Source organism: Lissotriton helveticus, chromosome 8, assembly GCF_964261635.1.
Source record: "Lissotriton helveticus chromosome 8, aLisHel1.1, whole genome shotgun sequence".
NCBI lineage: Eukaryota > Metazoa > Chordata > Amphibia > Caudata > Salamandridae > Lissotriton > Lissotriton helveticus.
This window is the reverse complement of record NC_136069.1, coordinates 1,630,518,060-1,630,544,146: the sequence shown is the minus strand read 5'-3', so window position 1 is coordinate 1,630,544,146 and position 26,087 is coordinate 1,630,518,060. Positions and strand designations below refer to the sequence as shown.

The window sequence follows — 26,087 nt, the reverse complement described above, 5'->3', positions numbered from 1 at the left end:
CTACTCAGTGTCCCAAACTTTAAACTTTCCAGAGTAGCAATATAGAGTTTGGCATTTGATTTCACAAAGTAGCATATATCTTGGTTACGCCTCCCACATAAATGTTTTTTGGAACTGAATTCTGACCTTTTACCTTCCATTCCTCTGCTATACTCACTTTTCCTTTTTAATTTGTATTTGCATCAAGGATGATCCTCGGGTGGAGAGGAAACGGGGGCGTGAGTCCTAATTCTCCATTAGGGCCCTCATCTTTAAATTCATTAATAGCCCACCATGCTCATGTTAAAGCAGGCAGATTTAGAGCTTCATGTCAGAGTGAGGAGCTTGACTGCCAGCGCAGTGCATTCTGGGACGGCGAGGGGTAGGTGGGAATGCTTGGATTTTTTAAAGAAGTTGTGTCAAAATTCTTTCATGATAAGGATGAAGCCTAAGTGAACCATTTCTATCTTTGTATGGTATTTCTTTTTAAGGCTCAAATAAGATTGTATTTTTATCTCCGATGTGTTTCGTAGCATAAAAATCAAATGGTAATTGCCCTACATTGAAAATTAATGTGTAGTCATCAGTTCTTTAAGTTCTTTTGCAAAAGCTATTTTGCCTACCGAAATGTATTTTGAGAAACTGCACTTGGGCAAAGATAGTCTAAAGTTTAGGAACTAAAAGAATATTCATTTGAGGGACATTGATGATAACAGGTAAGTAACCTTTCATTTTTGATGGTACTAACAGTGTACTGCGAAATGAAGGTAACTTCTGTTTTCAGTGGCTGATGCCGTGTGTTAATGGAAAGCATAATTATTATTAGGCAATGTAGTGTAGTGAAATTGGATGTTTTATAAAATATGTGCTGTGTAAGCACGCTGATTCACTTCTCTTCCACTCCTTTATGTAGGTCTTGGGATCTGTAAAAAACAAAATTGAAGCATTTGCAGCATCTCAAGAAGATTTCCCCACCTTGCTGTTCAAAGCTAAGAAATACTTGATTGCACGAGGGAAGCTGGATTGGTGCGACTCTCAGAATGTCGTACCCACTCTGCGTCGCTCGGAGACTTTAGGTAAGTCCATCACCCCATTGCACTAAAAAACTTTTACAATGGATAAATAAACCTTTATATAAGACCACAGGTAAATACTAGTAGTCTAAGGGAAGTGTTGGAAACAGTTGTAACATGAAGGAAACATTACTGGTACAGTTTTCATTGAAATTGGAGTGTGCATTTATTATTACTCAACTTAGGTACAATATGCGTAGGTCCAGAGGGTTAGCACTAGGAGCCTTAATAATTGTTTATTTCTTTTTTGGCCATGCGATCTGACCTAGCCACAATGAAATGTAGGTTTTAGTTCTACATTTTGGATAAATTCAATATAAAACCATTGCAGAGGGGATACCTTTCCTGATGAATTGTGTGTGCTCCTTCAGAGTCCCAGCAGCTACCAGAGACATGGGGTCTGTTTCTTTTGCTGTATTTTTATGTAGCTAACTACGCATCATTTCCAAATTATACTAGCAGCATAGACATAACATCCCTGAAGACCTCTTTCTTATCACTAGTGTATATCATCTTTAATAATTGATGAGTGTAAGGCTAAGGGTGAGAGTATGTTCCTGCATAAGGGGCTTCTGGCTCACCATCCCCAGCTTTCACTACCACAATATTGAGATTGATCATAAGCCAAAGTGAAAATTTACTGAAGGGTCAATGAGAAGGTGACTGCAAATCTCATTTCATGGAGAAAATCTCCTCATGGAGTCCCTCTCCTGACAGTATGGCATGAAGGCCAGAGCATCTGAACTGCACTGTCTAAGCAGAGGATGTTTTACCAGTAAATTGAGACTTTAAAATCTATTGGCACTTAAATCAACTCTACGATATCGACTGACTTTATATCATCAGTGTAAGTAAATGTGGATTGAAGACTAGTAAATCCACACTTCCCTGCATATGTTTACCATGTCAATATACTGTTAGTCGATAAAATGGAGTCCGTATAAGTGCATGTCAACATTATTGACTTCACTATATACAACCATGTATATGATGTTCGGGAAAGACCACTAAGTACCCACCTCAAAACTCAGCTACTACCTGCAAGAATACTCTGCACGTTGCTCACGTAGCCATTCAAAGACCACATTCCAAGTGGGAAGATGTATACTGTCTTGTAGGGGAAAATTAAGATCCATTAACCCTATAATCGAAAGGGATATCCCCTTGTTCACTGGCATAATGTAGTGATAAATAAAAGACTCAGGCTACCTCCATTGACTTCTTTTCCACACAGCCAGCCCATGATGGAAAAAGAAAGTTGTAGTTGACTTTGTTTACGCCTTAGTAGATTACTTGGCAGGTCAGGAAATATGAAGAGGTTTAACATCCCAGCCCTGGAGGGTATATGTTACAGCATTGTAACCTACTGCGTCATTCCCCATCATTGAGCTGGGAGCCTTTGGTTATATATAAAAGCAGTGCACAACTGCTTTCTGAGGTATTTGATCATGCATCGTAGGTGATTGATACTAGACGTACAATACTCGACCAAGTACCTCAAAAAGCAGTTGTCCAGGATGGTCACTCTGCTAGACAAGCTCTTCCTCTTGCAGAAGTAATCACATGTGACTTTTGAATTTGCAGCACGCATAGTTTTACATTCCCATACACCCCAGACATTAAAATACCTTCAATTCCTCAAACCTGGATGCATCTACCAAGTTCAAATTATACTATTTGGCCTCAAATCTGCATCCCACATCTTTACAAAGTGCATGGCTCCACTAGCAAGGTTTTTGCCAAACTGCGAGTTGTCTAAGGTATTTCCATCCGAGAGAAATTGGGCCAGCTGTTTATTCAATAACTTCTCTAGAACTTTAGCAGCAAAAGGAATTCTTGTAATTGGTCTGTAGATCCCGGGTTCTTGTGGGTCTAAATTTGTTTTTTTTAGTAGTGGCAACACTGAGCTGGTTTTCCATGCATCTGGGAAGTGGCCTGATTTTACTATTTGTAGAAATAGCTTTTCTAGTTGCTCACTTAGCAGCTCGGGGAATAACTGCATCACCTTCGGTGGACATGGATCCACCAAATGAAATGAAACTAAGAATCCTGTTTTGGGGGCAGTGGTCCCTCATTGAGATCAGTGTTTGGCCGTACGGGCGGATGCTTGTCAGTCCTTATAAATGACTCCTAAACTGATGTCACTTTTTTGACGAAGAATTGGCCCAGATTATTGCAAAATTCTGAACTGATAACTGCCTGTTTGTTGTCAAATTTTGTTTTTTTTTATGGTGGTGAAGAGTTCTTTACTAGAATTATTTGCTATGTCAATTTTTTGAATAAAATATTTGCTTTTTTCTGCTAAAATAAATTTTTTGTAGATGGCCAGGGACTTCTTTCAGCCCTTGGTCATAGTTGGTCCTCCATCTCTTCTCAGCTTTTCTAGAGTTTTGCTTTGGCGTCTTAAGTGAGTTAGTGAACCATGGTTTGAGAAGGGGTTGTCCTCCTAAAGCTGACTTTTTTTTTTTTATTAGATATAAACAAAAAATTTAAACAGAACATTGCATTGGGAATACTTCGACATTAATACAACAGTGCTCGAAGCAGAATAAGTCTCGCCGACAGGATAGAAACAAAAACTGTAAAAACTAGGGATCAAGGGGAATCCAGAGTGTCCAAATCAGTTCGCCTAGCCGGGGGAACACAAATATCTCCTCGGTAACCATTCCACGGCCCCCATACCTTCGCCCATTTCTCCGGGCAGCCCCTAGCGACATATACAGCACGCTCCCTAAACATACACCAATCAAGATCTTGGGCCCATTTGGCGCGCTGTGGCGGGAGAGTAGCTCCCCACAACTGTGCTATATTGCGCTTGGCAATCATACAAGCCAGTGTAACCCATTGCTTTAGATATTGATTAAGATCTGTGGGTTCCCAAACATTTAAGAGACACCTACGCGCCTCCAATCGCACTTCACAACCCAGGCCATCTCGCAGAATATCATGTATGTCACGCCAATAGGCCTGCACTCTATCACAGTGCCACAGTATGTGTAAAAACGTTGCGACCTCTCCACATCCCCTCTTGCACTCACCAGTCGCACACCATCCCATCTTCACCAACCCGGGACCCGTAAAATAGGCCCTATGTAGAATCTTCAATTGCACCAAACGCAACCTCATCTGCACAGCCACTACCTTGGGGGAGGACACCGCATCTACCCAGTCCTCATCATCCACTTCTATTCCATCGGCAACCCAAGCCTCCCGCAGAGACCCCAGTGGGTCACCCATGTGATTGATTAGTTTGCGGTACATTAAAGAGATGGTTTTTTCGGGCAGATGCCCATCCAGCACACGATCCTCAAGGGGGGAGGCTTCGGGGAGGGAATCTCCCGGCGAAACATGGGACAGAAGGGCATGCCTGACCTGTAGGTAGCGGAAGTGTTCATTGGCATGTAGGTGGTGTCTCTGCTGGAGCGCCTCGAAAGTCAATATCTCCTCCCTCCCCCAGACATCTTTTATCCGGCTAAGTCCAATCAACTCCCACTTATCGAAGCTCTTGGATGTACACAAATTGCCAAGTTTGGCAGAGCTAAAGAGAGGGGTCGCGAGGGTCAATCTACCTTCCCATCCCAGACTTCTATTAGCCGCATGACAAACCCTTACCGCATGTAAGGTGGGACCTGTGAGGGAAAAGCGTCCTGGCCGATTATACAGGGTTCGAAGGAAATCTCCCCCGGGGGACTGACTACGATCCATAGCATACCCAGGGTCCACCGGCAGGCCATAAACTATTTGATTAATAGCCGCCAACTGGGAGGCCCAATAGTATTTCCGCAAATCCGGAAGCCCAATACCGCCGTCATACCAAGCCAGGGTAAGTTTAGTGTAAGCGATACGGGACCTGCTACCCCAGAGGAGGAGTCTCTGGAGCGCCTCAATCTCCTTAAAATATTTGACAGGCACTGGGTCCATAGCATTCTGGAGAACGTATAAGAAGCGCGGAAGAGCTAACATTTTAAAAAGAACCGCTCTACCCAGAAGCGACAAAGGCAATGCCCTCCAACGTTCAACATCAGCGCGCAATCTAACCAATGGTAGCAGTAAATTCTCAGTATACCTAGTCCTAGAGTCCAAAGCAATATAGATCCCCAGATAAACAAAACCTTTAGTAGTTACTTGAAGAGGACAGTTCTGCGGGACCACTGGCGGATCCCCGGACAATACTAACAATACGGACTTAGACCAATTGATCGCAAAGCCTGAGAAGTCACCGAACACTCTGAGAATGTCAAGAAAGACATCCAAAGAGGATCTGGGCGTGGAGAGATATAGTAGCATATCATCAGCATAGAGAGAAATCTTATCCTCCCAATCAGGGGACCACCTGAAGCTACGTATCATTCTTTCCCATCTAATCCAAGCCGCCAGGGGTTCCAGTGCCAAAGCAAACAGAAGGGGAGACAACGGACATCCCTGTCGCGTCCCCCTTCCCAATTCGAAATCGTTAGATTGACAATTGTTGACAACCACACGGGCCAAGGGGGCAGTATAAAGCAAACGCACCCATCCATTAAATTCGGGTCCAAAGCCCAGTTTCTCCAAGACAGCAAAGAGATATAACCATTCGATCCGATCAAAGGCCATGGTGGCATCAAGGGACACCAACACAGCGGGTTGTGACAATTCACGGGCCCTACCCAAAACGCCGTGCAAACGCCGAAGGTTAAGTGCGGTGTTACGGCGTGGCATAAAGCCAGACTGATCTGGGTGCACCAAGGTGGATGTCATCTTGACTAATCTGATCGCCAACAACTTAGCCAATATCTTGGGCTCAGCATTAAGGAGGGAGATAGGTCTATATTAGGAGGGGGAGGCGCGGGGCTTACCAGACTTGTGTATTACGACAACATTGGCGATACGCTGATCATAAGGGAGGATGCCAACCTTCTTACTTTGTACAAACATGGTTCTCAAATGAGGCGCTATTTTATGGGCATTCATTTTATAGAGCTCAATGGGAATACCATTGGGGCCTGTAGCCTTTCCGGAGTTAATGCTCCTAACGGCTCTCGCGATTTCGTCATCAGTGATAGCAGAATCCACATACTTCCGGTCATCATCAGACAACCGAGGCATAATAATGTCCCTAATCATCTCTGCATGTTCCGGGCCGTCATGTGTGTCTGAAGAAGAATAGATATTTTTATAGTATGAGCCAAAAGCATCCGTGATCAACTGAGGGTCTGTCAAAGTCTCCGAACCAACACCATCAAGCTCAGAGACCAGCAGGGATGCACGATCACCCCGCTCCAGCCACGCAATAAGTTTACCTGCCTAATCTCCATGTTCATAGATTCTACTTTGGACCTCATTATGTTGCGTTACTGCCGATTCCCTAGATAGCCCATGATACTCATCCTGCCTGAGGCGCAGTCGATGCCGATTCTCATCAGTAGCATCCCCAGCGGCTAGTTGTTCCAAGTGGACAATCCCAGCCTCAGCCGCAGTGATCTCCGCCAACCGCCTCTTCTTCTTACCCGCAATAAGAGACAACGCTTCTCCACGCAAGACCGCCTTATAGGCCTCCCACAACGTCTGAGCCGAGTCCACCGATCTCTGGTTGTGCTGGAAGTAGCGCTCGGATGCCCCGCAGAGTTCCTTCTTAATAATCAGGTCCCGAAGATGCCAAGCATTGATGGGTGCAACTCTACCAACCATAGGTTGTCCCAGCTCCACGCGGACCTAAACCGGAGAATGGTCGGATATACCCCAACCCAGGTGACGAGCCTCCCGCACAGTATCAACCATCGCAGCGGGCAACAGGATGTGATCAAGACGTGACATAGATCCATGTGCCGCTGAGAGATGCGTACAACTCTTAAGTGCAGGATTTAAAAGACGCCAAGCATCAACTAGACCCAAAGAATCCAAGAAGTCAAAGAGCCACTGACGGGCCGGGGGGAGCGATCTGGGCGGAACATGGTCCAGGCTACCATCTAAAACAGTGTTGAAGTCACCCCCCAGGATCAGGAGACCAAGCGGGAACGAGAGGAAAACCTTGGCAAGATCCTTAAATGTGTCAGATTGGAGGGTCGGGGGAACATAAACAGAAAGGAAAGTGACAGCTTTACCCCCGATTCTCCCGGACACTCCCACATATCTACCCCGTTGGTCTGACCACACAGCCTGCACCTCAAACGGAAGGGCCCTCCTCACCAAAATCCCAACACCCCGAGACCCTGTCGTGAAGCCAGCATGTGCGATTAACTTATAGCCCCCTCTATGAAGGGCCATGCAACGATTGCCCACGAGATGGGTCTCTTGCAGAAGTACCACATCTGGCGAGTGACGCCTAATAAACTGACTGACCATGCCCCTTTTAATTTTGTCTCCCAAGCCATTAACGTTCCAACTCAGCACCCGAATCCCCGATCCCTGATTAAGGCTAGACATTCACTCCACTCCTTCGCGCACACTCATAACTGTCAACACCTAATACAAAGTGAAACGAAACCAAAAACAGGAGACAGGAAACAAAAACAACCCCCCTCCCCAACTCCAAAGACCGCCCCCCTCCCTGCACCCCTGCATCAGGACAACGCCCCATCCCCAACTCGCAGTGTGCCTGTCGCCCCGCCCAACAATGGTTACTAAAAGTAGGAAGAGGAGGCGCCTGCCGCGCAGCCCCTGACTCGTCTCCCCCCCCCCGATAACTTCCCAAGGAACAAACTTTTCTGTCTCAATCAGTACAGTTACACGTTAATGAAGGGACATGTCAACCCCCCCCCCCTCCCCAAGGGGCCAAAAGCAAGTAGACACTGAGGGCAGGAGAGTCTCATTCTAGGCCCTGCCGACCTTCCTCAGTGGCCTGTTGCTGTTCTCCAGTGTTATCAGGTCTCACAGTGTCCAACCAGTCCGACGCAATCTCCGCAGTCTCAAAGAACCAAGTCCGCTCGTTTGCTTCAACTCGTAGCTTAGCCGGGTACAACATAGAGTACTTAATCCCTTTATCACGCAACCTCCGGTTAACATGGAGGAAACTCTGACGCATCCTTTGTACTGTTTGCGTGAAGTCCGGCAAGAAGGACACGGTGACATTTTCATATCGTAGCGGGCTGTCCGTCCGCGAGGCCTGCAAGATGGCATCCCGGTCCCGAAAGTTCAGAACTCTCGCAATCAAGGGCCTAGGTGAAGCACCCACTTTCGGCGGACCGCCCAGTACTCTATGCGCCTTCTCCACAGTGAAGAACTTGCTGAGTCCCTTAGGCTTCAGATGGTTGAGGATCAGGTCTTCGACAAAGAGATCAGGAGAGCGCGATTCCGCATTTTCGGCAACACCCAAAATGTGAACGTTATTGCGACGATTACGACCTTCGTAATCGTCGAGCAGCCGCTTTGCTCTCGTGCAGCTAGCAAAGCCCGGACCTCTCTTTGGAGCTCAGCGGTGTCATCGACCAGGCTCGATGTTTTGATGTCGAGGGACTTCACTTTCTCACTGGTCTTAGCGTGATCTGTGCGCAGAAGGTTAACGTCAATCTTAACTGAGTCTAATTTAGAGTCGAGCGCATCCATTCTAGTCACCATAGACGTTTCAATTCTAGTGACGACTTCCATTATGTCCTGTAAAGAAGGCTCGGAGCTGACGGTCTGGGAGGTGGCCCCGGTTACAGGAGGCTGTTTCTGGTCGCTAGGAGATCCCTTCGGGAGAGTATACCTGTCCAACTTATTGGATTGGACCGATCTCTGGACCCTGCCACCCTTGGTGGAGGGTTTTTCGGAATCCACTCTCGCTGCCATGACGGGTGAACAATCAGGACTCGGGCGAACCAGGCAATCGTTCCACAAGGAGACACAAGGAGACACCTCCGATCACACTTCACACTTCCCCAACGCTCCGAGTTCAGAACCATGGGCAGCCGGGTCAGGCCGGGGAAGCCGTAGTAGAAGCGCCCAGCGATGAAGGGCGGGCCCAAAGGGTGGTTCCAGAAGGGGGCAACACTTCCGGTAGACTATGCCGCTGTTGTCGCATTAGGTCCCGGCCATCTCCGACACCAGTGTCCGCTGCCTAGATGACAGGAAGGCCCAAAACTTCGGACGACGATTTAGGGGGGTAGAAATGCACTCCTCGAGCCGCAATTGGACGAGTGAGCAGCGATACTATTCCACCACCTAAAACTGTCCTCGGGTCTCAGGATAGGTGACAGGATAGACGAACGGAGGAACGGGTCTCGCGGTGCTACGCGATCACGCGGCCATCTTGGTCCCGTGCTAGGCTCCTCCTCCAAGCTGACTTTTTTTAAAGGAGCTGCAACTTTGACCACTGGGTTTATCCAGCTCGTGATTTGATTTGAGTCAATGTTGCCGGAATTGATAGTGAGAGTTGTTCCATTAATTTCGGGGAGTCTATCCTAGACCAATCATGGTATGTGGCTCGCCTGGGTTGCAGGGCGGATACAGTTGCCTTCTCTTTCACCTTTAAGGAAAAAATTATTACCTTATGGTCTGACCAGGGGACCTGCAAGGTTTCTACTATCTCCATGTCGCTATTGGAGGTAAAAATCCCATCTAGAGTGTGCCCTGCTTTGTGGGTATCCTGCATGACAATCTGTTCCAAGGCTAGATTGGCCAGTGCATCCTTCAGAGTGGTCGTGCTTGTGTCCTCACTTTTTTCATGGTGCAAATTAGTCACCCAGGACAGTATAATCTGAGCCCTTAACGCTGGACTCTAGAAATGGGCTGAGTAATTGAATCAGAGGTGTTTTGGCCCTAGGTGGTCTATATATCAAAAGGCCTTTAAATGTATAGTTACTCGTGATGTTAATCTGAAAGGCTAGTGTCTCTGAGTCTGGGTTACTGCCCTGATTTGAGCCCTTCACCCTAAATGTATTTCTGGATAATGGCCAGGCCTCCCCCCGTTTCCCTTTTCTGTCCGCCCTGATGATAGAGAACCCCTCTGGGATAGCTAAGGCTAGATCTACATCAGAGGCGTCATCTGCCCAGGTTTCGGTAATGAAAATGAGGTCAAGCTTCTGGGTTTCTATTAGTTCCGCCACTTCAGTATTGTGCCTTACTAAGGATCGAGAGTTAATTAGCCTAGCCTTCGTGATATTTTTATTTAGCCTAATATGATGTGTCTGGGGTGTAGTCAATCTTCCGATAGGTGAGAATTCGAAAGAGCGCTGGCAGGTCGGACAATGGCTTCCGTCAACCTCGCCATTGTCTGACAATGTGTCCAAGTCCTGAGACAGAGCAGCTCAATACTAGAGTAGCTAATCCTCTTTAGGCCTATCTCATTTTGTGTAGGGGTTCTGGCCCTGGGCCCGGTCCAGGCGCAGATGGGCTTGCCTTTGGCAAACCTTCGGAGCACCTGTGGCGCGCCCGTTGCGCTAGTCTGCTGCGCGTTCTCCCTGTCATTGGGATAAGTAGAAAAAGGCTATCTCTATCTCGGGCTCCTTTGGACTCTCTTTTTGCTCCCCTGGCAGCTGCGCAGTCTCGCTGCTTTTGCTCCTTCACTCCTTTTATTTCCTTTCATTTCCTTGATGTGCCTTTTTCCTCTTTATGCTCTTTTGTTCTGTTCAGCCCTTTAAACTGTCTTTGCCTGTCCAGCCCTTTTGTGCGCTGTTCTGTTTTTTCAACACAATTTAGCCCTTTTTGTTTCATCCTTTTAGCTCTTTCGCTTTTTCTGATGCTATTAATAGTGTGCTCTTTACTGCCCTTGGACCCCACAACTTGTTCACGCCTCCCCTCGCCTGCTTCTTTTCCCACGTCATTGTCTTCTCTTCTTCCCGCTCTTCTGCTCAGCCCTGTTCCCTGTACTCCTTACCCCCTCCCAGGTGGCTGCTGCGTGACCACGCCAGTGGCACCTGAACCTCTGTCCACTGCCCCCCCCCCCGTTGCTCCTTCATTCGCTCGACCCGGGACGCTTCTCCCGTTCTGCTGCCATGCCACACAACACAGTGGGAGCCTTCACCTGCACTCACTGCCGCTTCACATTCAGCATCCACACCCTCCACGCAAGCACCAGCCACGCTAACAACACAGCACCACACCCAACAACAAACCAGCACCTCAAGATTCACTAACTTGCATGCTGCTGGACACCCACTTGCTCAGCAAACATGTAACCGAAATCTGGGACCTACTGAACAGTGATTCACCAGACATTCTCTTCATCATGGAAACCTGGATAAACCCAACATCGGCACTCGACATGGTCACTGGAATACCGGCAGGCTACAAGATAGCACGGCTGGATTGCCTTCAGAAGACAAGAATGGGAGTCGTGACCATCTACAAACGCTCCATCAAGTGCACCACGACCACAGAGAACGCAACTCCCTGTATGGAACAGCTACACTGTAAACTGCATATCTCCAAAAACTTCACCCGATGCGGCACCCTCGTCTACCGCCCACCAGGACCATGTGCCAGCTATATAATGGCCCTCCACTTATGTGTATATATAGCTTAACCAACTTCTCACAGACTTCACCAGTCCCCTCACCATTGATTCTGAAATCTTCATACTGATTTTGGACCTCAACTTTCACCTGGAAGACTGAACCATTCTCGGCTCTACAGCACTCCTAGAAAGCCTAGTCAACATCAGTCTAACCCAACTCACGACACAACTCAAGTACACCGCCAGACAAACACCGACCCCATTTTCACCTCCTTCAACAGAATCAAGTTCGACTTGACCCAACCCCTCACCTGGAACATAGTCCACTTCAAAGTCAATACACTGAAAACTGATGTATCCATGGTTGTCAGCCTACCAAGCTGCAGCTAGGCAAAATCTCATAATCAGGATAGCTAAACGCCCTCTGCATGGGCCATTCCAACACTACAAACAACATTAACAATGACATTGACCACTTGAACAACTGGATCAAGAACTGCGCAAATACCTTGTGCTCCCCCCCCCCACCCCACCTCACCCAATCAAACTCTCAAACAGAGAAGAGCCAATAAGTAATACACAGAGGACCTTTGTGACACCAAGAGACACTGCAAACAACTAGTGATGTAAACGTAAACATGGGATCATCTGAAGGAAGGATATCTGAGGGGTGAGGGGCGGGTTTGAGGGCAGGTAAGAGGAGTAGTGATGTGTGCTAGGAGCTTTTGGAGAGATGTGATCTGAGTGCAAATGAGCAGGAGAGGCACAGGATTTTAGGGAAGGTAATCTCAGGCTGGATGGGATCTGGAAAAAGATGTAATCTGAGGAGAAGTGGTCTTAATGGGATCAAAGGGGGTTTGATCTGAGGACACAGATGAGATGTGGGAGGAGGTATCCTGAAGTAAGAGACTGGATGCGAGAGGAGGTGATCTGGGTAGAGACTCGATTTGAGGGTGCAATCTAAGGCAGGGATTAAATTAAATCTGAGGTAATCTAGGAAAGATGGGATCTGATGGGAGGTAATCAGAGGATATAGATGAGATCTGAGGGGAAGCAATCTAGGGCAGAAGTGGGATCTAATCTAAAGTGATTGCAAGAAGATGTGACCTGAGGGAAGGTGTTCTGGGAAGAAATATGATCATGTGTGGAAATGTAATCTGGGAGAACTGGATTGAGCGGAGATGACTCGGGACAAGATGGAATTTGAGTGGAAATAAGTAAACAAATGGGATCTGAAGTGAGATGAGGGTATAAGTGGGATCTGAGTGGAGATCTGAAGTCATTAGGTCTGAGTGAAAGAGATCTGAGTGCAGAGGCTGGATCTGAGACGAGGTGATCTGAAAGAGAAGGGATCCAATGGACTGCATCACAGGCAAAGATTGGATCAGATGGTATATTATTTTGGGAGAGATAGAATCTGAGTGGGTGATCTTTAAGCAAAGATGTGACCCGTGAGGAGGTGATCTGGAGGTCGATGGGATCAGAGTAAGAGATGGGATGTGGAAGCAGAGGTTTGAACTGAGTAGAAGTGCCATAGGAGCAGAGATGTGACTGGGGAGGCGATCTGCGGTCCAGTGATCTGGAGCAAATATGTGATCTGAGAGGTAATGATCTGGGGCAGAGATGAGATCTGAGAGGCAGTGATCTGGGACAGATATGAGATCCGAGAGGTAGTGATCTAAGGCAAAGATTGGATCTGAGGGGTAGCGATCTGGGGCTGAGATGGGTTGTGAGGGGTAGCGATCTGGGGCTGAGATGGGTTCTGAGGGGTAGAGATCTGGGGCAAAGATGGAATCTGAGAGGTAGTGATCTGGGTCAAAAATGGGATCTGAGGGGTAGTTATCTGGGGCAAAGATGGGATCTGAGGGGTAGTTATCTAGGGTAAAGATGGGATCTGAGGGGTAGTTATCTGGGGCAAAGATGGGATCTGAGGGGTAGTGACCTGGAGCTGAGATGAGATGTGAGAGGTAGTGATCTGGAGCTGAGATGGGACTGGGGAGGCGATCTAGGGTAGAGATCAGATGTGAGCGGTAGTGATCTGGGGCAGAGATGGGATCTAAGGGGTAGTGATCTGGGGAGAGATATCTGAGGGAAATGAGATCCGAGGGAAAGTAAGAGATGAGGTGTGAGAGGAGCTGGTATGCAGAAACGAGATATAGCTTGCTGTGAGAAGGTGTTGTGGGGAGAAATTGTATCGAAGGGGGTGATCTGAGGGCGTAGATGAGAGCTCAAGTAAAAATGTAATGTATTCATAGTTTTTAATTTATTTTGTGATTTGTGTTTGTTAACGAAGCCCTTGGAGAACTCTGCATTTAAATATGAGATAAATGCGTTTTGAGCTCTCTGCACACTTGTGGTTATCTGCGGGGGGGGGAGGGGACAGGAAGGTTTCAGTGGAGTGTTTGAGTTGTGTCTCCTGCCCCCTCCATTGCTCGGGTGACACAGTGACCCTGTTGATTGAGGAGAGTGGCTGGTTTTCCAGTCGCTCTCTGGTACACACTGGGGAAGCGGGTGGCATTTCGGAGTATTGTGAATTATTTAGTTCGTAAGTGCTACAACAGTATCCCAGGGCTTCCATTACAGTGGCATTTATTTTTAATCTCGCGATCAAATGCTAAAAATGCAGACGTTGCTGTAAATGTTTTCACAGTAGTAGGCAGTCTCTCTGTCTTCTAGTCTGATTGGTTGTGGGTGGTGAGCACCGATGACGTGTGATCAGCGGGCCCTGCATGGCCTCTGCTCGAGCTAGTGAGCTTAGCAGAGACCCCGAGGAGTGGGCATGCGGTCTCTGCTATTGAGGGCACAGTCCAGGACCAGTCATCGCTCGGCAGTTGGCACGAGTGGCTGAGGGCTGTGGGTTCGGGGCAGCTGCTCACATGTGGAATATTATAGGAGCATATTGAATTACCTCCTGCTGTCCTGGTGATAATGGACAGCCCGGCGAGGAAAGCGTCCCCGCACGCGTTGGTATTGGTCACACCTAGACACGAGTGCTTTAGAAAGTACCACGGCTTGTTCTCCTAGGAAGAAAAGAGTCCACACACCGTACAGTACATAACAGTAGAATACCTTTCAATAGAAGTGCCATTCCTTAAACCGGACTATGCCAACTGCAGTTTAATATAGGCTAAATAACTGCATTACAGAAGGTCAGGATCCAACATTGTTTTATCCACTAGTCCGTTTGTTAGACATTACATTAGCAAAGAACGACGCTAGAATGTTACATGGCATCTCATTTGTACATTAGTGGGTTTATTTGTAACCTCTTACGTCATTGGTTGGTGACTCACCCCTCCCTCCGGACCTAGAGTCACTTTGGGCTGTTGCCCATTGCTTGTGTGAGCCAGAATCCTTGCGTTTAGCGCGCACGCGTGTGCTCACGCTACCTGTGCCCCGTGCTGCTTCAGCCAACGGCGTGGACCGGCACGTGCTTCCCTCACACGCATGCGCAGTGATGATATCCGACGAGGCCTAGCCTCCATGCATCTAGCTTTCTTGGGTCCCGTTTGTGGTGATTTTCCATGCCTCGTATCTCATCACATCGGGGAGCTAAGGCTGCAGTGTTTCGAGTTCCAGTCGTGTATTTTTATAATCACTTTTATTGGCATTTGTGATAGCTCTATGCATAAACAGCAGCAAAAACGTTCATCTGTTGTTTCATCACTAAAATTAGTTAACGATGAACGGACTCAGATAGTACACGTTGGAAGACCGAGTTAATGATGTAATAGAAATGATATCAAGACACTGATGACCCTTGCGGGGCAGTGTAATAATGTGAATAACCACACGAACTCAGGAAGTTCCTTTAACTTCTTTATTCCCGGAGCGCCGGGAGTTGCGACCTTTCCTTCAGCGGTCGGAGCCGATCTCAAGATGGCCGCCTTCCGCTTCCTGTCCCCTCCCTTCCTGTTCCGGAGACGGAACACTAGAACGCTACTACATATCTCCCCCTTTTATGCAACAAACAAACATTTACAAATTTGAGTCCTTACTTCCAGTTCATGTCATAGTCCTTGAACTTCTCAGGTACTTTTACCATCCTTCCCACTCTGGTTCTCACCACTTCACCTCTCTCATCTTCTTCCGGTTCCCTTCTGTCTGCTCTACTCCCCGCTTTTTCCCTTGCTCTGTCCATCACCTCCTCACTGCTTCCTTCCTTGTCCATGCTCTTAGTACCTTCACTCGTCTCGCCTTCTCCTTCTCTGTCTTCCACTTGCTTCATCCCTTCTTCCACATTCTCGTTACTCCTTTCGCTACATTCTCTCTCTCCTTCTTCTCCTACTTGCTTTGCTCCTTCTTCCTCCTCAGCTCCCCAACTCAAGATCTTGCTGCATTTTGCCATTCTGTCCTGTGACCACACTTTTCCGTCACTGAGCAGGGCAGACCGGGCATACGGCTCCAGCACTTGCAAAGGTGGTGAAAATTTGCTTTCTCCCTTCTTCTTTAGGATGGCCAATTTCACTCTCACCCATTCTCCCTTCTCCAGCTCTACTCCTTGAACGTTGTGTCTCCTGTTGAAATGCGTCGTGTATACTTCTTGTGCCTTCTCCAGATTTCTTCCGACCACAGCCGGTGACCATTTGCTTTGCACTACTAATTTCCTCCATGCCGTGTTGTCCTTCGTGAAGGCTTCTCTACCTCTCAACACCTTGAATGGGCTGTATCCCGTGCTTCCTGGAGTGATACGATAGGCTCATATCATTTTTTCAAATTCCTTCTCCCAGTCCATACCATCATTGATGGCCGCTTGAATAGTGCCCATGATCACCCGGTTGAAACGTTCCACTTGACCATTACCGGCAGGATGGTAGATGGGCGTATGTTTCACTTCTATGCCGTTCCTGGTCGTGAAGGCTATCCACTTCGCCGAGGTGAATTGCGGCCCATTATCACACGTGATAATTTTCGGGATGCCTTCTCTGACAAATGTGGTACGTAAGAATCGCACCACGGCATCCGTGTCTACATTCTCCATAACCTCCATCTCTGGCCATTTGGAATATTTGTCAATGAGAACTACAACATACTTCTGTGTTCCTTCTTTGTTGAGGACGGGGCCCATTATGTCCACCGAGACTATCTCCCATGGCCCATCTGGTACAGGGAATTTCCCTAACGGTGGTCTCAACATGCTCTGAGATTTATCAGCCTTGGCGCAGGACTCACATTGCCGCACATGTCGTTCTATCTGCGCATCAATGGCTGGCCACCAGTACGCTTGCCTGGCAAGAGCTTTGGTCCTGGTGATGCCTTGGTGTCCTTCGTGTAATAGGTTCATCAGGTGATCCATTATGCCTGTGGAGGAATCACTTTGTCGCCTCTGAGCAGGAATGTGGGGTTCTCTGCAAGCGATAATTCGTCCCTTACTTCCCAGTACTTTCTCAGTTCTTCCTTGAGGTGTCTTTTTTCCGGCCACCCGTGGACCACATATCCTTTGATGGCTTCCAGGTCAGCGTCTTCCTTGTATGCTTCTTCCCATTCTCGGGCGCTGATCACTTCTTCCGTATCCTGGATGGTGGCTACCACGTATCCTTCCCACATATGTTTCTCACTGCCATCTGCTTCTTCCATCGCCGCCGCTCTACTTAGGAAGTCCGTCACCTTGTTCTGCGGACCAGGAATGTGTTCCACCTCGTACACAAAATCCAGCAGTCTAAGCGTCATCTTGGCAATTCTAGGGGTCGCGTGAGCATGGCCGCTTGACGTCAGTACTCGGACTAAGGGTTTGTGGTCCGTTCTCACCAGGAACTTCGCTCCCCACAAGTACTGCCTGAATCTTTCCATCGCCCACACCACTGCCAGCATCTCCTTCTCTATGACGCTATACTTCTCCTCATTGGATGCGAGCGACCTTGAGGCAAAGCTGACGGTCGATGTCTCTCCTGTGTCCGACTTCTGCATAAGGACCGCTCCTAGGCCCCGGTCACTGGCATCTGTGGTGAGGATGGACTCCGCGCTCGGGTTGAATCCCTTCAGGGGAATGGCGGTACTCATCTCCTGGTTAAGGGCCTCAAACTCCGTCTGTTCCTCCTGGCCCCATACGAATTTGTTCTTCTCCTTAAGGAGTTGGCGCAAGAGATGCGTTTTCGTGGCAAAATGGGGAATTAATTTACTGTAGTACTCGGCCATCCCCAGGAATGACCGAACATCTTCTTTCTTGCTGGGTGTGGGGGCATCCTGAATAGCTTTCATATTCGCTCTTTTTGGCTTTATCCCGCTTTCGCTCACCTCATGGCCCAGGTACGTGACGGATTGCACTCCGAGTCTGCATTTGGTCCATTCCGCCGTCAGACCGTTTTCCTGGAGTGTCCGTAGCACTTTGTGGAGCTTCTCATTGTGGTCCTGTTTGGTTCTCCCCATCACTAGGATGTCGTCTTGAAATAACTGCACGTTCTCCACGCTTCTCAGCAACTTGTGCATTAGCTTCTGGAAGACCGCTGCTGCAGATGCTAGTCCGAATGGCATTCTCACGAATTCGTAACAGCCGAAAGGCGTGATGAAAGACGTGAGATGGCAGCACGATGAATGCAGTCGTACTTGGTGGTATGCCGATGACAAATCTACGGTGGAGAACCATTTGATGTCCTTCGTTTTGGCTAGCATCTCATTTATACGGGGCAGGGGGAATTTGTCGATCACAATGTTTTTGTTCAGTTCCCTTAAATCGACACACAGCCTTACCTTACCATTCGGCTTTTGAGCTACCACCAGCGGTGAAAGCCATTCAGCACTTTCTATGGCTCTGATCACTCCTTCCTTTTCTAGCCTGTCCAGCTCCGTTTGCACTGCTTCCCTGCTGCGGAACGGGATGTTCCTCACCTTGTGTACCACAGGTTTTGCTCCTTCTTTTAGCTTTATGAGGTGTCTATATTTCACCAATTCCCCAATTTGGCCATTAAATACCTTGGGGTACGCTCTCTGCCATGACTCCACCTCGTCCTTTCCTTCCATGTCCATAAGCAGTATCTTTTCGATGCCCCCTGGGTTGAGTTGTATCCCTGAGGCTCCTTGGTCTTTCCAGCTCAACACGGAGGGGCCTTTCTCGGCTATGTACAACTTGCAGTTGGCTTGGCGACCTCTGAACTAGAATAAGAGGGGGCAATACCCCAACATGGGAATTCTCTGTCCTGTATATGTGACCGGCCTCAAATCCATGGGGTGCAGTTTCTCCTCGATCTTGGATGCAAACTTTTCTTCCCATACTTGTCGTTGTATGATGGAGATGGGTGCCCCACTGTCTGCTATCATTTCCATTGGTATCCCGCCGATATGCATGCTCAGTCTGGGTTTGTCCGTTCCCTCTACTTCCATTTCCAACACTTGGATGTCAATATAAAGGAATTCTTCCTGGTCATCGGCATCGTCTTGGTCGTCTGCATCCTCTTTGTTTTCTTGGTCTACATATCTGACCATCGCTCCTTTAGGTTTCCGGCGGCACACCTTCTCATAGTGTCCGAAGACACTGCAATATGAGCATTTTGCTCTGAATGCCGGGCACACTTTGTCATTTCCCAGATGCGAAGCACTACCACACCTGTAACAGCTCGGCTTGCCACCTTTATTCGTCCTGTTGTCCAACTGGGTGTTGTTGTTGTTGTAGTTGGGCCTTCTACTGTCTTGGTTTCTTTGCTGGTCTCTCTGCCTTGGTCGTTCACCTCTCGACTGCGTCATAATCTTGCAAACTGTTTGTGTCCCGCCTGCCTCTTTCTTGGCCGCTTGTGCACAACGTCTCGACAATTCTGCCTTCTTGACCATCGCCCATATTTCTTTGAGGGGAGCGTCACCATTCACCCACAGTTTCTCCTGGATGTGGGAACTGGAGGTGTGCATGATAATTTGGTCCCTAATTAGGTCGTCATGCAGCGTGTCAAACTTACACGTGAGGGCCAACTTCTGTAAGGCCACGACATACTCGTCCACCGTCTCTCCATTCCTTTGCTTTCTTTGGAAGAAGTTGTATCTGTCTATCGCGACACACACGACCGGTCTGTAGTGTGCGTCAAGGTCCGCGATGGCGTGACTGAAGACATCTGTGTCCGTGGCACCTCTCTCTGCTTTAACTATGGTATCGTAAACTCTGATCCCTTCCGGGCCCAAGTTGTGTAACAGTATCTTTTTACGTCTTTTGCTCGAGAATGGCGTGTCACCCTCCTCTTCCAGAGCGTCAAGGTAGTTGAGAAAGTACCTTTTCCAGTCCTCCCACTTCATATCCGGTTCTCCGCACTTTGTCAGGAATGGCACCAATTGGGTGAGGGAAGACGACTGGACCGCCATCTTGGCTGCGCCTCTCCGATTCGCCGGAACTGGGATCGTCCGACCAGGTGGACTCCCCGGCGTGTGCTGTTCAGCTGTGTCCCCTTCACTGCTGTCACTGCCGCTGTCTCCTCCCTTGTTACTTCTCGAGGGACCTGGCAATGCCTGTAGGCCGTTCCCTCTGGGTGGGTCTGTCGAGCTAGGCACCTCTTCGCCCACCGAAGCTCCGCCAGGTTGCCGGGCACCCTGTCGCAATGGCCAGGGAGGGCGCGCCCCACTGTATGGGTCTAAGGCTCCTCAGTGCCCAGGGTTCAGCACAGCACTCTAGGATGGTGTCCCCAATTCCTTTTGGTTTATTATTTTTTTTTCGTTTATTGGTCTGTAAGTGCCCCTTCGCTTACTGTTCGCCGTTCCAGGTGCTTTTCTGCCTTTTCGGACTGCTGGCGCGCATTCGCGCTCTGTCCCTGGGGCCCCCTTGCTCCTCTGCCACGCTCCGGGTGAGTTTTGGCGCTGACGCGTCCCGCGTTGTTCTTTTCGTGCCGTGCGGTGCGTGTGGGGTCTAAAGACCAACCCTCGTCGCCATTGTAATAATGTGAATAACCACACGAACTCAGGAAGTTCCTTTAACTTCTTTATTCCCGGAGCGCCGGGAGTTGCGACCTTTCCTTCAGCGGTCGGCGCCGATCTCAAGATGGCCGCCTTCCGCTTCCTGTCCCCTCCCTTCCTGTTCCGGAGACGGAACACTAGAACGCTACTACAGGCAGCACGTGCGGCGCCTGCTCAAGTCAGGGCATATCCCAAGGGTGTACTGGGCGCTCCACCTACATCGCCCTGAGCTCCAGGCCAGGGGCTAGGGAAGGGTGCCTGCACATCCTGAGATACATCTAAGGACAGCTGCTTGCACTGTCCTCCAAAGTAACGTCGTCTTTGGCATGCGGGTTTTTCAAGGAGGGTTGGTGTTCACCGTAGTTTTTTTTTTTAAATGGAGATTTATATAGCGCAAACTTGACTCAAAGGTATTGGAGCGCTTTACATAAGCACCGCTTACGTTACACAAGGACACATTCAGGCACGGGGAGATTAAGTGATTAGCCCAGAATCTCAGGATGTGGATGCAACCCTGAGACTCGAATCTTGTTTTCCACCACCAACGTCGGCAATCTAACTTGTGGTTGCCTCAAAGGAAGAAGGCAGAAAGTCTGGAAATACCTTTTATTTTGCTTTTGACAAGTCTGGCACTAGGATGCCTACCATCAACCATCATTGACTTTTTTGCATTGTGGGGCTTGTCATTTTGCTTTTACAATTTCATTTTGGGTTCACAATCCAACGTGCGTTTGTTAGGCACCTGTATCCACCCAGTTACAGGAGGAGGGTAGTATTTCTCTAGTGCTCAGTAACTAACATCCTTTTCAGCAAGTACAAGACGCATGTGTATTAGAGCCCTTACATAATGGTTTACGTCTTTATCTTCAAAGACGTAGAGGAGGATGAATTTATGAGTGAACAAGTAACTCACTTCAAATGCACTGGATTATTGGGCACTGCCTCACAGTGAAGGAAGGCGGCTGTCACAGTCTGACATCTTGGACACGTTGGAGAGAAGTTGCGTACACTTTTACCTTTGAGATTCCTTATAATCCACCCGGTGAATGTATTTAAATTGAATGAGGCAGAGTTGAGCGGAAATGCTTACATCCCGTGGATGCATAAGGGCATGTACTGTCAGCCTTTTGCAGCAGCTGACCTACATAATCTTATGGTCACGTGCTTGGTGAAAGGTACATGTCTCTAGTCTGTGTGCTGCCATCATTACCAAGATCCTCTGGAACCACCTGGCTTACATGCATGCCAAAGCGGGCACAGAGTCCAAAGGAGATGTTGGATGTGATCACCAGGATGGACATCCAGGAGGTACGGAGGCTGGGTACTCTTGATTCCACCTCATGCCTCTTTACTCCTCCATCAGACACCTGCTGCTTCTTTATCACACTCTTGCAGGGTCTTTATGATTCTTGCTTTCTCTCTTTGCCCCTGTTTTCTATCTTTCTTTTTCTCCTTCTTTTCCCATTTTGTCTTTTTCTCTTTCTTGGTTTGGATCAGTCTGTTAGGAAAAATAAATGCCAGTCCCCAAGAATGAAGACTGGCTGTGCCCACCTGCAATCACTCGCTCAAATTAAGCACTAATAAGCCCAGCCTAAATAGACCACACTCCTGCCCCAAATGCAATGCCCCGCAGGCTGACTTTGCCCATCTTTCCTGGACTTGCCCCCTTTTACAAAACTATTGGCTCCAGGTCCATAAGATCCTGGGAGACATTTTGGGCCTGCCATTGGTGCCTACACCAGAAATAGCGCTGCTTGGCTACGTGGTCAACTTTCGTAGCCCACTCCGTAAGTTGGCAGCCATTTGTTTTTTACTAGCCAAGCGGGAGATAGTGCTACACTGGTGTGCTAGGCGCCCCCCCCACTGTACATGCTTGGCTCCGCAGCCTGGCTTATTGTAATGTTAACAGTGTTAAATACTCTGGACAACTTCCCTCTGCTTCCCGGCCACTAGACATTTGGGGGCCATACCGTTCATATGTTGCGAAACTTACACAGGAGACACAAGCTCGTTGGATTACCTCCATTGTACCGGAGGGTGTGGGCTAGGCTGCTTAGTGTCGGGCCGTTGTGCCCGCCTCCCTTGCTGCTCCCTGGTGCCCGAGACTTGGCACGTCTTCGGCTGGGCTTTGGGGTGCCTCTCTGACCCAGTCTAAGCTATGTATGCATGGATTTGATTGACTCACCACTGACCCTGCTGAGGGTGTATCGCCAGCTTTCCTGTTCGCCTGTCCGGCCACTTTGCCACGCCTCGCGGCCCCCGCTTCGCGGGAGCCGCTCGCAGGCTTGAGACTTTGCTAAGAGCCAACTCCTGGGCTTCTACTCGTGCCCCAGGGCACCAACGCGCACCGACCCCAGGAACAGAGGCGGGACTGCGAGGACCAGCGTGCTCAGCGGCGCTGATCGGCCGCAGCTGGTCCTCTTCCCGCCCCCCTCCCCCTCCTTCACTCTTTGATAGGCAGCTACAGCAACGCGCACGCGGGACGCGCGCGGGGCAAAGGCCGGGGCGAAGACCGGGCAAAGAGCGGGCCGTTTAAGGCCGTTCAAGGACGGCAGAGGACGGCCCTGGCCCTGAACCCCTGCCTTATTGCCCCCAATCAATTGCTAAGGTAGGCGGAACTGTGTCTTCTATTTGTGTATTGAAACACCAGCGGCCGCCTTCCAGCTATATCACCATCTTCTATTGTCCTTGCGCTACAGATGTCGGCCATGCGCAACAGAACTAGAAGTTGTACAAAAAAAGCTACGGCGGTAGCACAGGTGACTGGACCCATAGATCTTTTTATTTCACGGGTGAATGAGACTATTGACAAAAGCATTGTTTTATTGGAAAAAAGAGTCTCCATGGATCTTGCGAACGCAAAGCGCTCGTCCTTGGGTTCTCTTGCAAATGCCAAATCACCTGCCCAGCAGTTATTGAATAATTGTTCACTACCCTTAACCCTGCCTACTACTAGCGCACTGACTGTACCGAATGCTGTTGATTTATCGGTCGCCCTATCAGACTCGGATCCGTCTTTCGTCGATCTGGAGGCCACTCCAGATCTAGAAGCTTGTCAGTCACCTGGCAAAGCGGAGCCGAGTCTGGGTGGGTTAACTGATGTGGAAACAGCTCCTGTACTTATAGATTCTGGGGGAAGGGTTATCGTTCCCCCAAAAGTTACATCCAAGAGTAAAAACAAAGTAAAAGTTGCAGCTAGGAACCATAATCTGATATCACCTACCCCGCAACTGGCACCAGGTATACCCTGCTGGGTGCAAAATATGCTAACAGATCTAAAATTGGACCTTGAGGCCACAATAGCAGCACAAATTAAGCCTTTAATTTCCAAACTTGACAGGCTCACGTCTTTAATGCACTCGAAATGGCCAAATAAGACGAACGGGCCAGGGCCTGTTCAGCCACAAGGGATCACAGAAGCAGCCCCTAAATGCTCATCCTGTGTCCAGCTTCCTAAAGATGTATTAAATAACGCACAAGTAACTATAGTCCCCGGGAATCCAGCTTTATCTCATCTGTCGCAAACAGGGAATAATTCTGTCCAATCCACAGCTTTATCCACTCCGAAGGCGGTGGGTTCTATTCCGACTCACCAACACTCTGTCGTTGGTAACAAAACCACCACTCCTCAAGTAAAAGATGTCGTAGGAAAGTCCAATACCCCTTTAGTACCTCCCCCTACAAATAAGACTGAAGGTTTTAAGCCAAAGCAGGCACGTTTTAAGTCAATTAATCTGCCACCAGAAGTCTCCCCTTTTGTGGTCGTGTTGACAGCAGTTCCCCCACTGAAGGAGGGAGCAAAAGAAACTTTTGTTGAGTTAAGAAATAAATGCGCTCAGTGGCTCCACTTACATAAACCTCTACCTAATAATATGAACGGTGAAATTCTTACTGTGCGTAGAGGGGACTGGGTGGGCAGAAGTAAGAAAACAATAGTAGGGGATGTAATTACAGTTAATTTTAGGGATATAGGGGCAGCTAGTTACATATGTAATGCACCCAACAGTGGTCCTGCTACTCAAATCAATCCACTCCCTTTGTCCTATTTTCTTCCTATGCCATCAAGACCAAATCCTCCTTGTTCTACTTTTTCAAGTAATAGAGGATCTGTGTATCCCCCGCAACATATCACTAAACCTTGGCAGCAACCACCACACCCTTCTTCTTTTTTTCCACATTATGCCAGTTTTCAGCAGCAGCCATCACATGCCTTATCTTTTCCCCCACACTATGTTAATCCTCAATGGCAACAACCTCCCCATTTTCCACCACCTTCATATCAGCTTGCCCATCAGTGGCAGCAACCTTTTCAGCCCCTACAACCAGTTAAACCCCAGTGGCAACAAACATGGCAGGACTTGCCTCCTTCCCAAGATCCCTCGTACTCACAATTTGCCCATCCTAACAGATATGCTGTGTTAGACGAGGTAGATTGACTCAGCTTTATTAAAGCTTTAGATTCAAACATCTCTACGTCTAAATTAGATATGGAGAGTGTTCCTCCAGTCATACTTTTCCCCACACCTCCTGAATTCCCAATAGTGTCATCGCTAATACCCCTCTCGCATATAGAAAATAGGGATAGCCTTGATGCATGTACACCTACCGTTACTCCCAGATTAGGCCCAGATACCAACCCCCGGGAAGATGGTCCTATTCTACCACGTGTAATCCAGCCAGAGTCGACTATTGTTGGCGATACTGGTAAACCAGCAGGACTCTCTCTTATTTCCTGGAACATTGCTGGCCTTGCCAGTAAAATAGGTACACCCTTCTGGACCAGATTTATTGGGGAGGGATTGGACCTAATCCTTTTGCAGGAAACGTGGTGTCTGGACCTCATTAACATCGAAGGGTACGCATCTTACTGCCTTAAAGCCACCAAATCTAGCTCGGGCAGGGCTAAGGGGGGCCTTTTGATGCTTTTGTCCACCAAGCTGTGTGATTGTACGGTCAAAAGCAGTACGACAGTTGGGACCCATAGTCAAGTTATAAGGGTGGAGTGTAGGAAGAGTATTGATTTAGTTGTAGTAAATTTCTACAACAATATTTTTGATGCCACCAGAGGAGATATTCTACCGCCTTTAGAAAAGGAAATTGCCAAGGCCTTGGGCATTTCGAAAAGAAAGGCTGAGGTTGTTTGGGCAGGGGATTTTAATTTGCAGCCCTGCCCTTTGTCTAATGGGAATATCTGTGGCTTCGGAGCGGCTATGAGTAGTCACTGGGGGGGTCCGGGAGTGAGGGAGGATTCTCCTCACTTCCAACACTGCAGTTACGGTTCTACACTAAATAACATGCTAGTCACACTAGACATGACCCTGTTAAACTGTAACATAAATAACCAGGCAATAACATGCCCCACATTTACAGGAAGAGACGCAGGATCATTTATAGATCATATTCTTTTGTCTAGCAGTGGAGACTTTACCGATTTGTATGTAAATGAAGAAAGTCTCAGCGACCATAACAGCATTCGTGTTACCCTCCTAGGGCATGGTACCTCGACAGTTTCAGGTGAAAAATGCTCTACTGACCTAGTACCTATAAGACCGAAGGGTCTAAGGATTAAATGGACTGGAATTAATTCTAAGGCTAAGCAGAAGGAGGTTCTTACTAGCTGTAAGAACCAAATTAGTTCCTGTCTAGATAATGACTGTGACCCAGGTTGCTTATTAGTCCACTTTGTCTCCATGAATAGTATTATTGATGGTATTTTTACTAAGGCCCCGTCATCCAATAGTGGTCCGAAGCAGGGGTGGTTTGATAAGACCTGTATAGTCGCCCTCCGAGAACTAAAGAAAGCTTTAGGTACCAAACCA

At 48.3% G+C, this 26,087-nt stretch overlaps 1 protein-coding gene across 2 annotated transcripts in view; it reads left to right on the top strand.

Annotated features, from left to right (window-relative positions):
- Positions 1 to 26,087, top strand: part of FHIP1B (FHF complex subunit HOOK interacting protein 1B) — a 436,229-nt gene that overhangs the window by 398,647 nt on the left and 11,495 nt on the right. For both annotated transcript variants that reach the window (XM_078658708.1, XM_078658710.1), the window contains exon 11: positions 893 to 1,055. In XM_078658708.1, the coding sequence (XP_078514834.1) occupies positions 893 to 1,055 (163 nt within the window). The remainder of the gene's footprint in view (positions 1 to 892; positions 1,056 to 26,087) is intronic.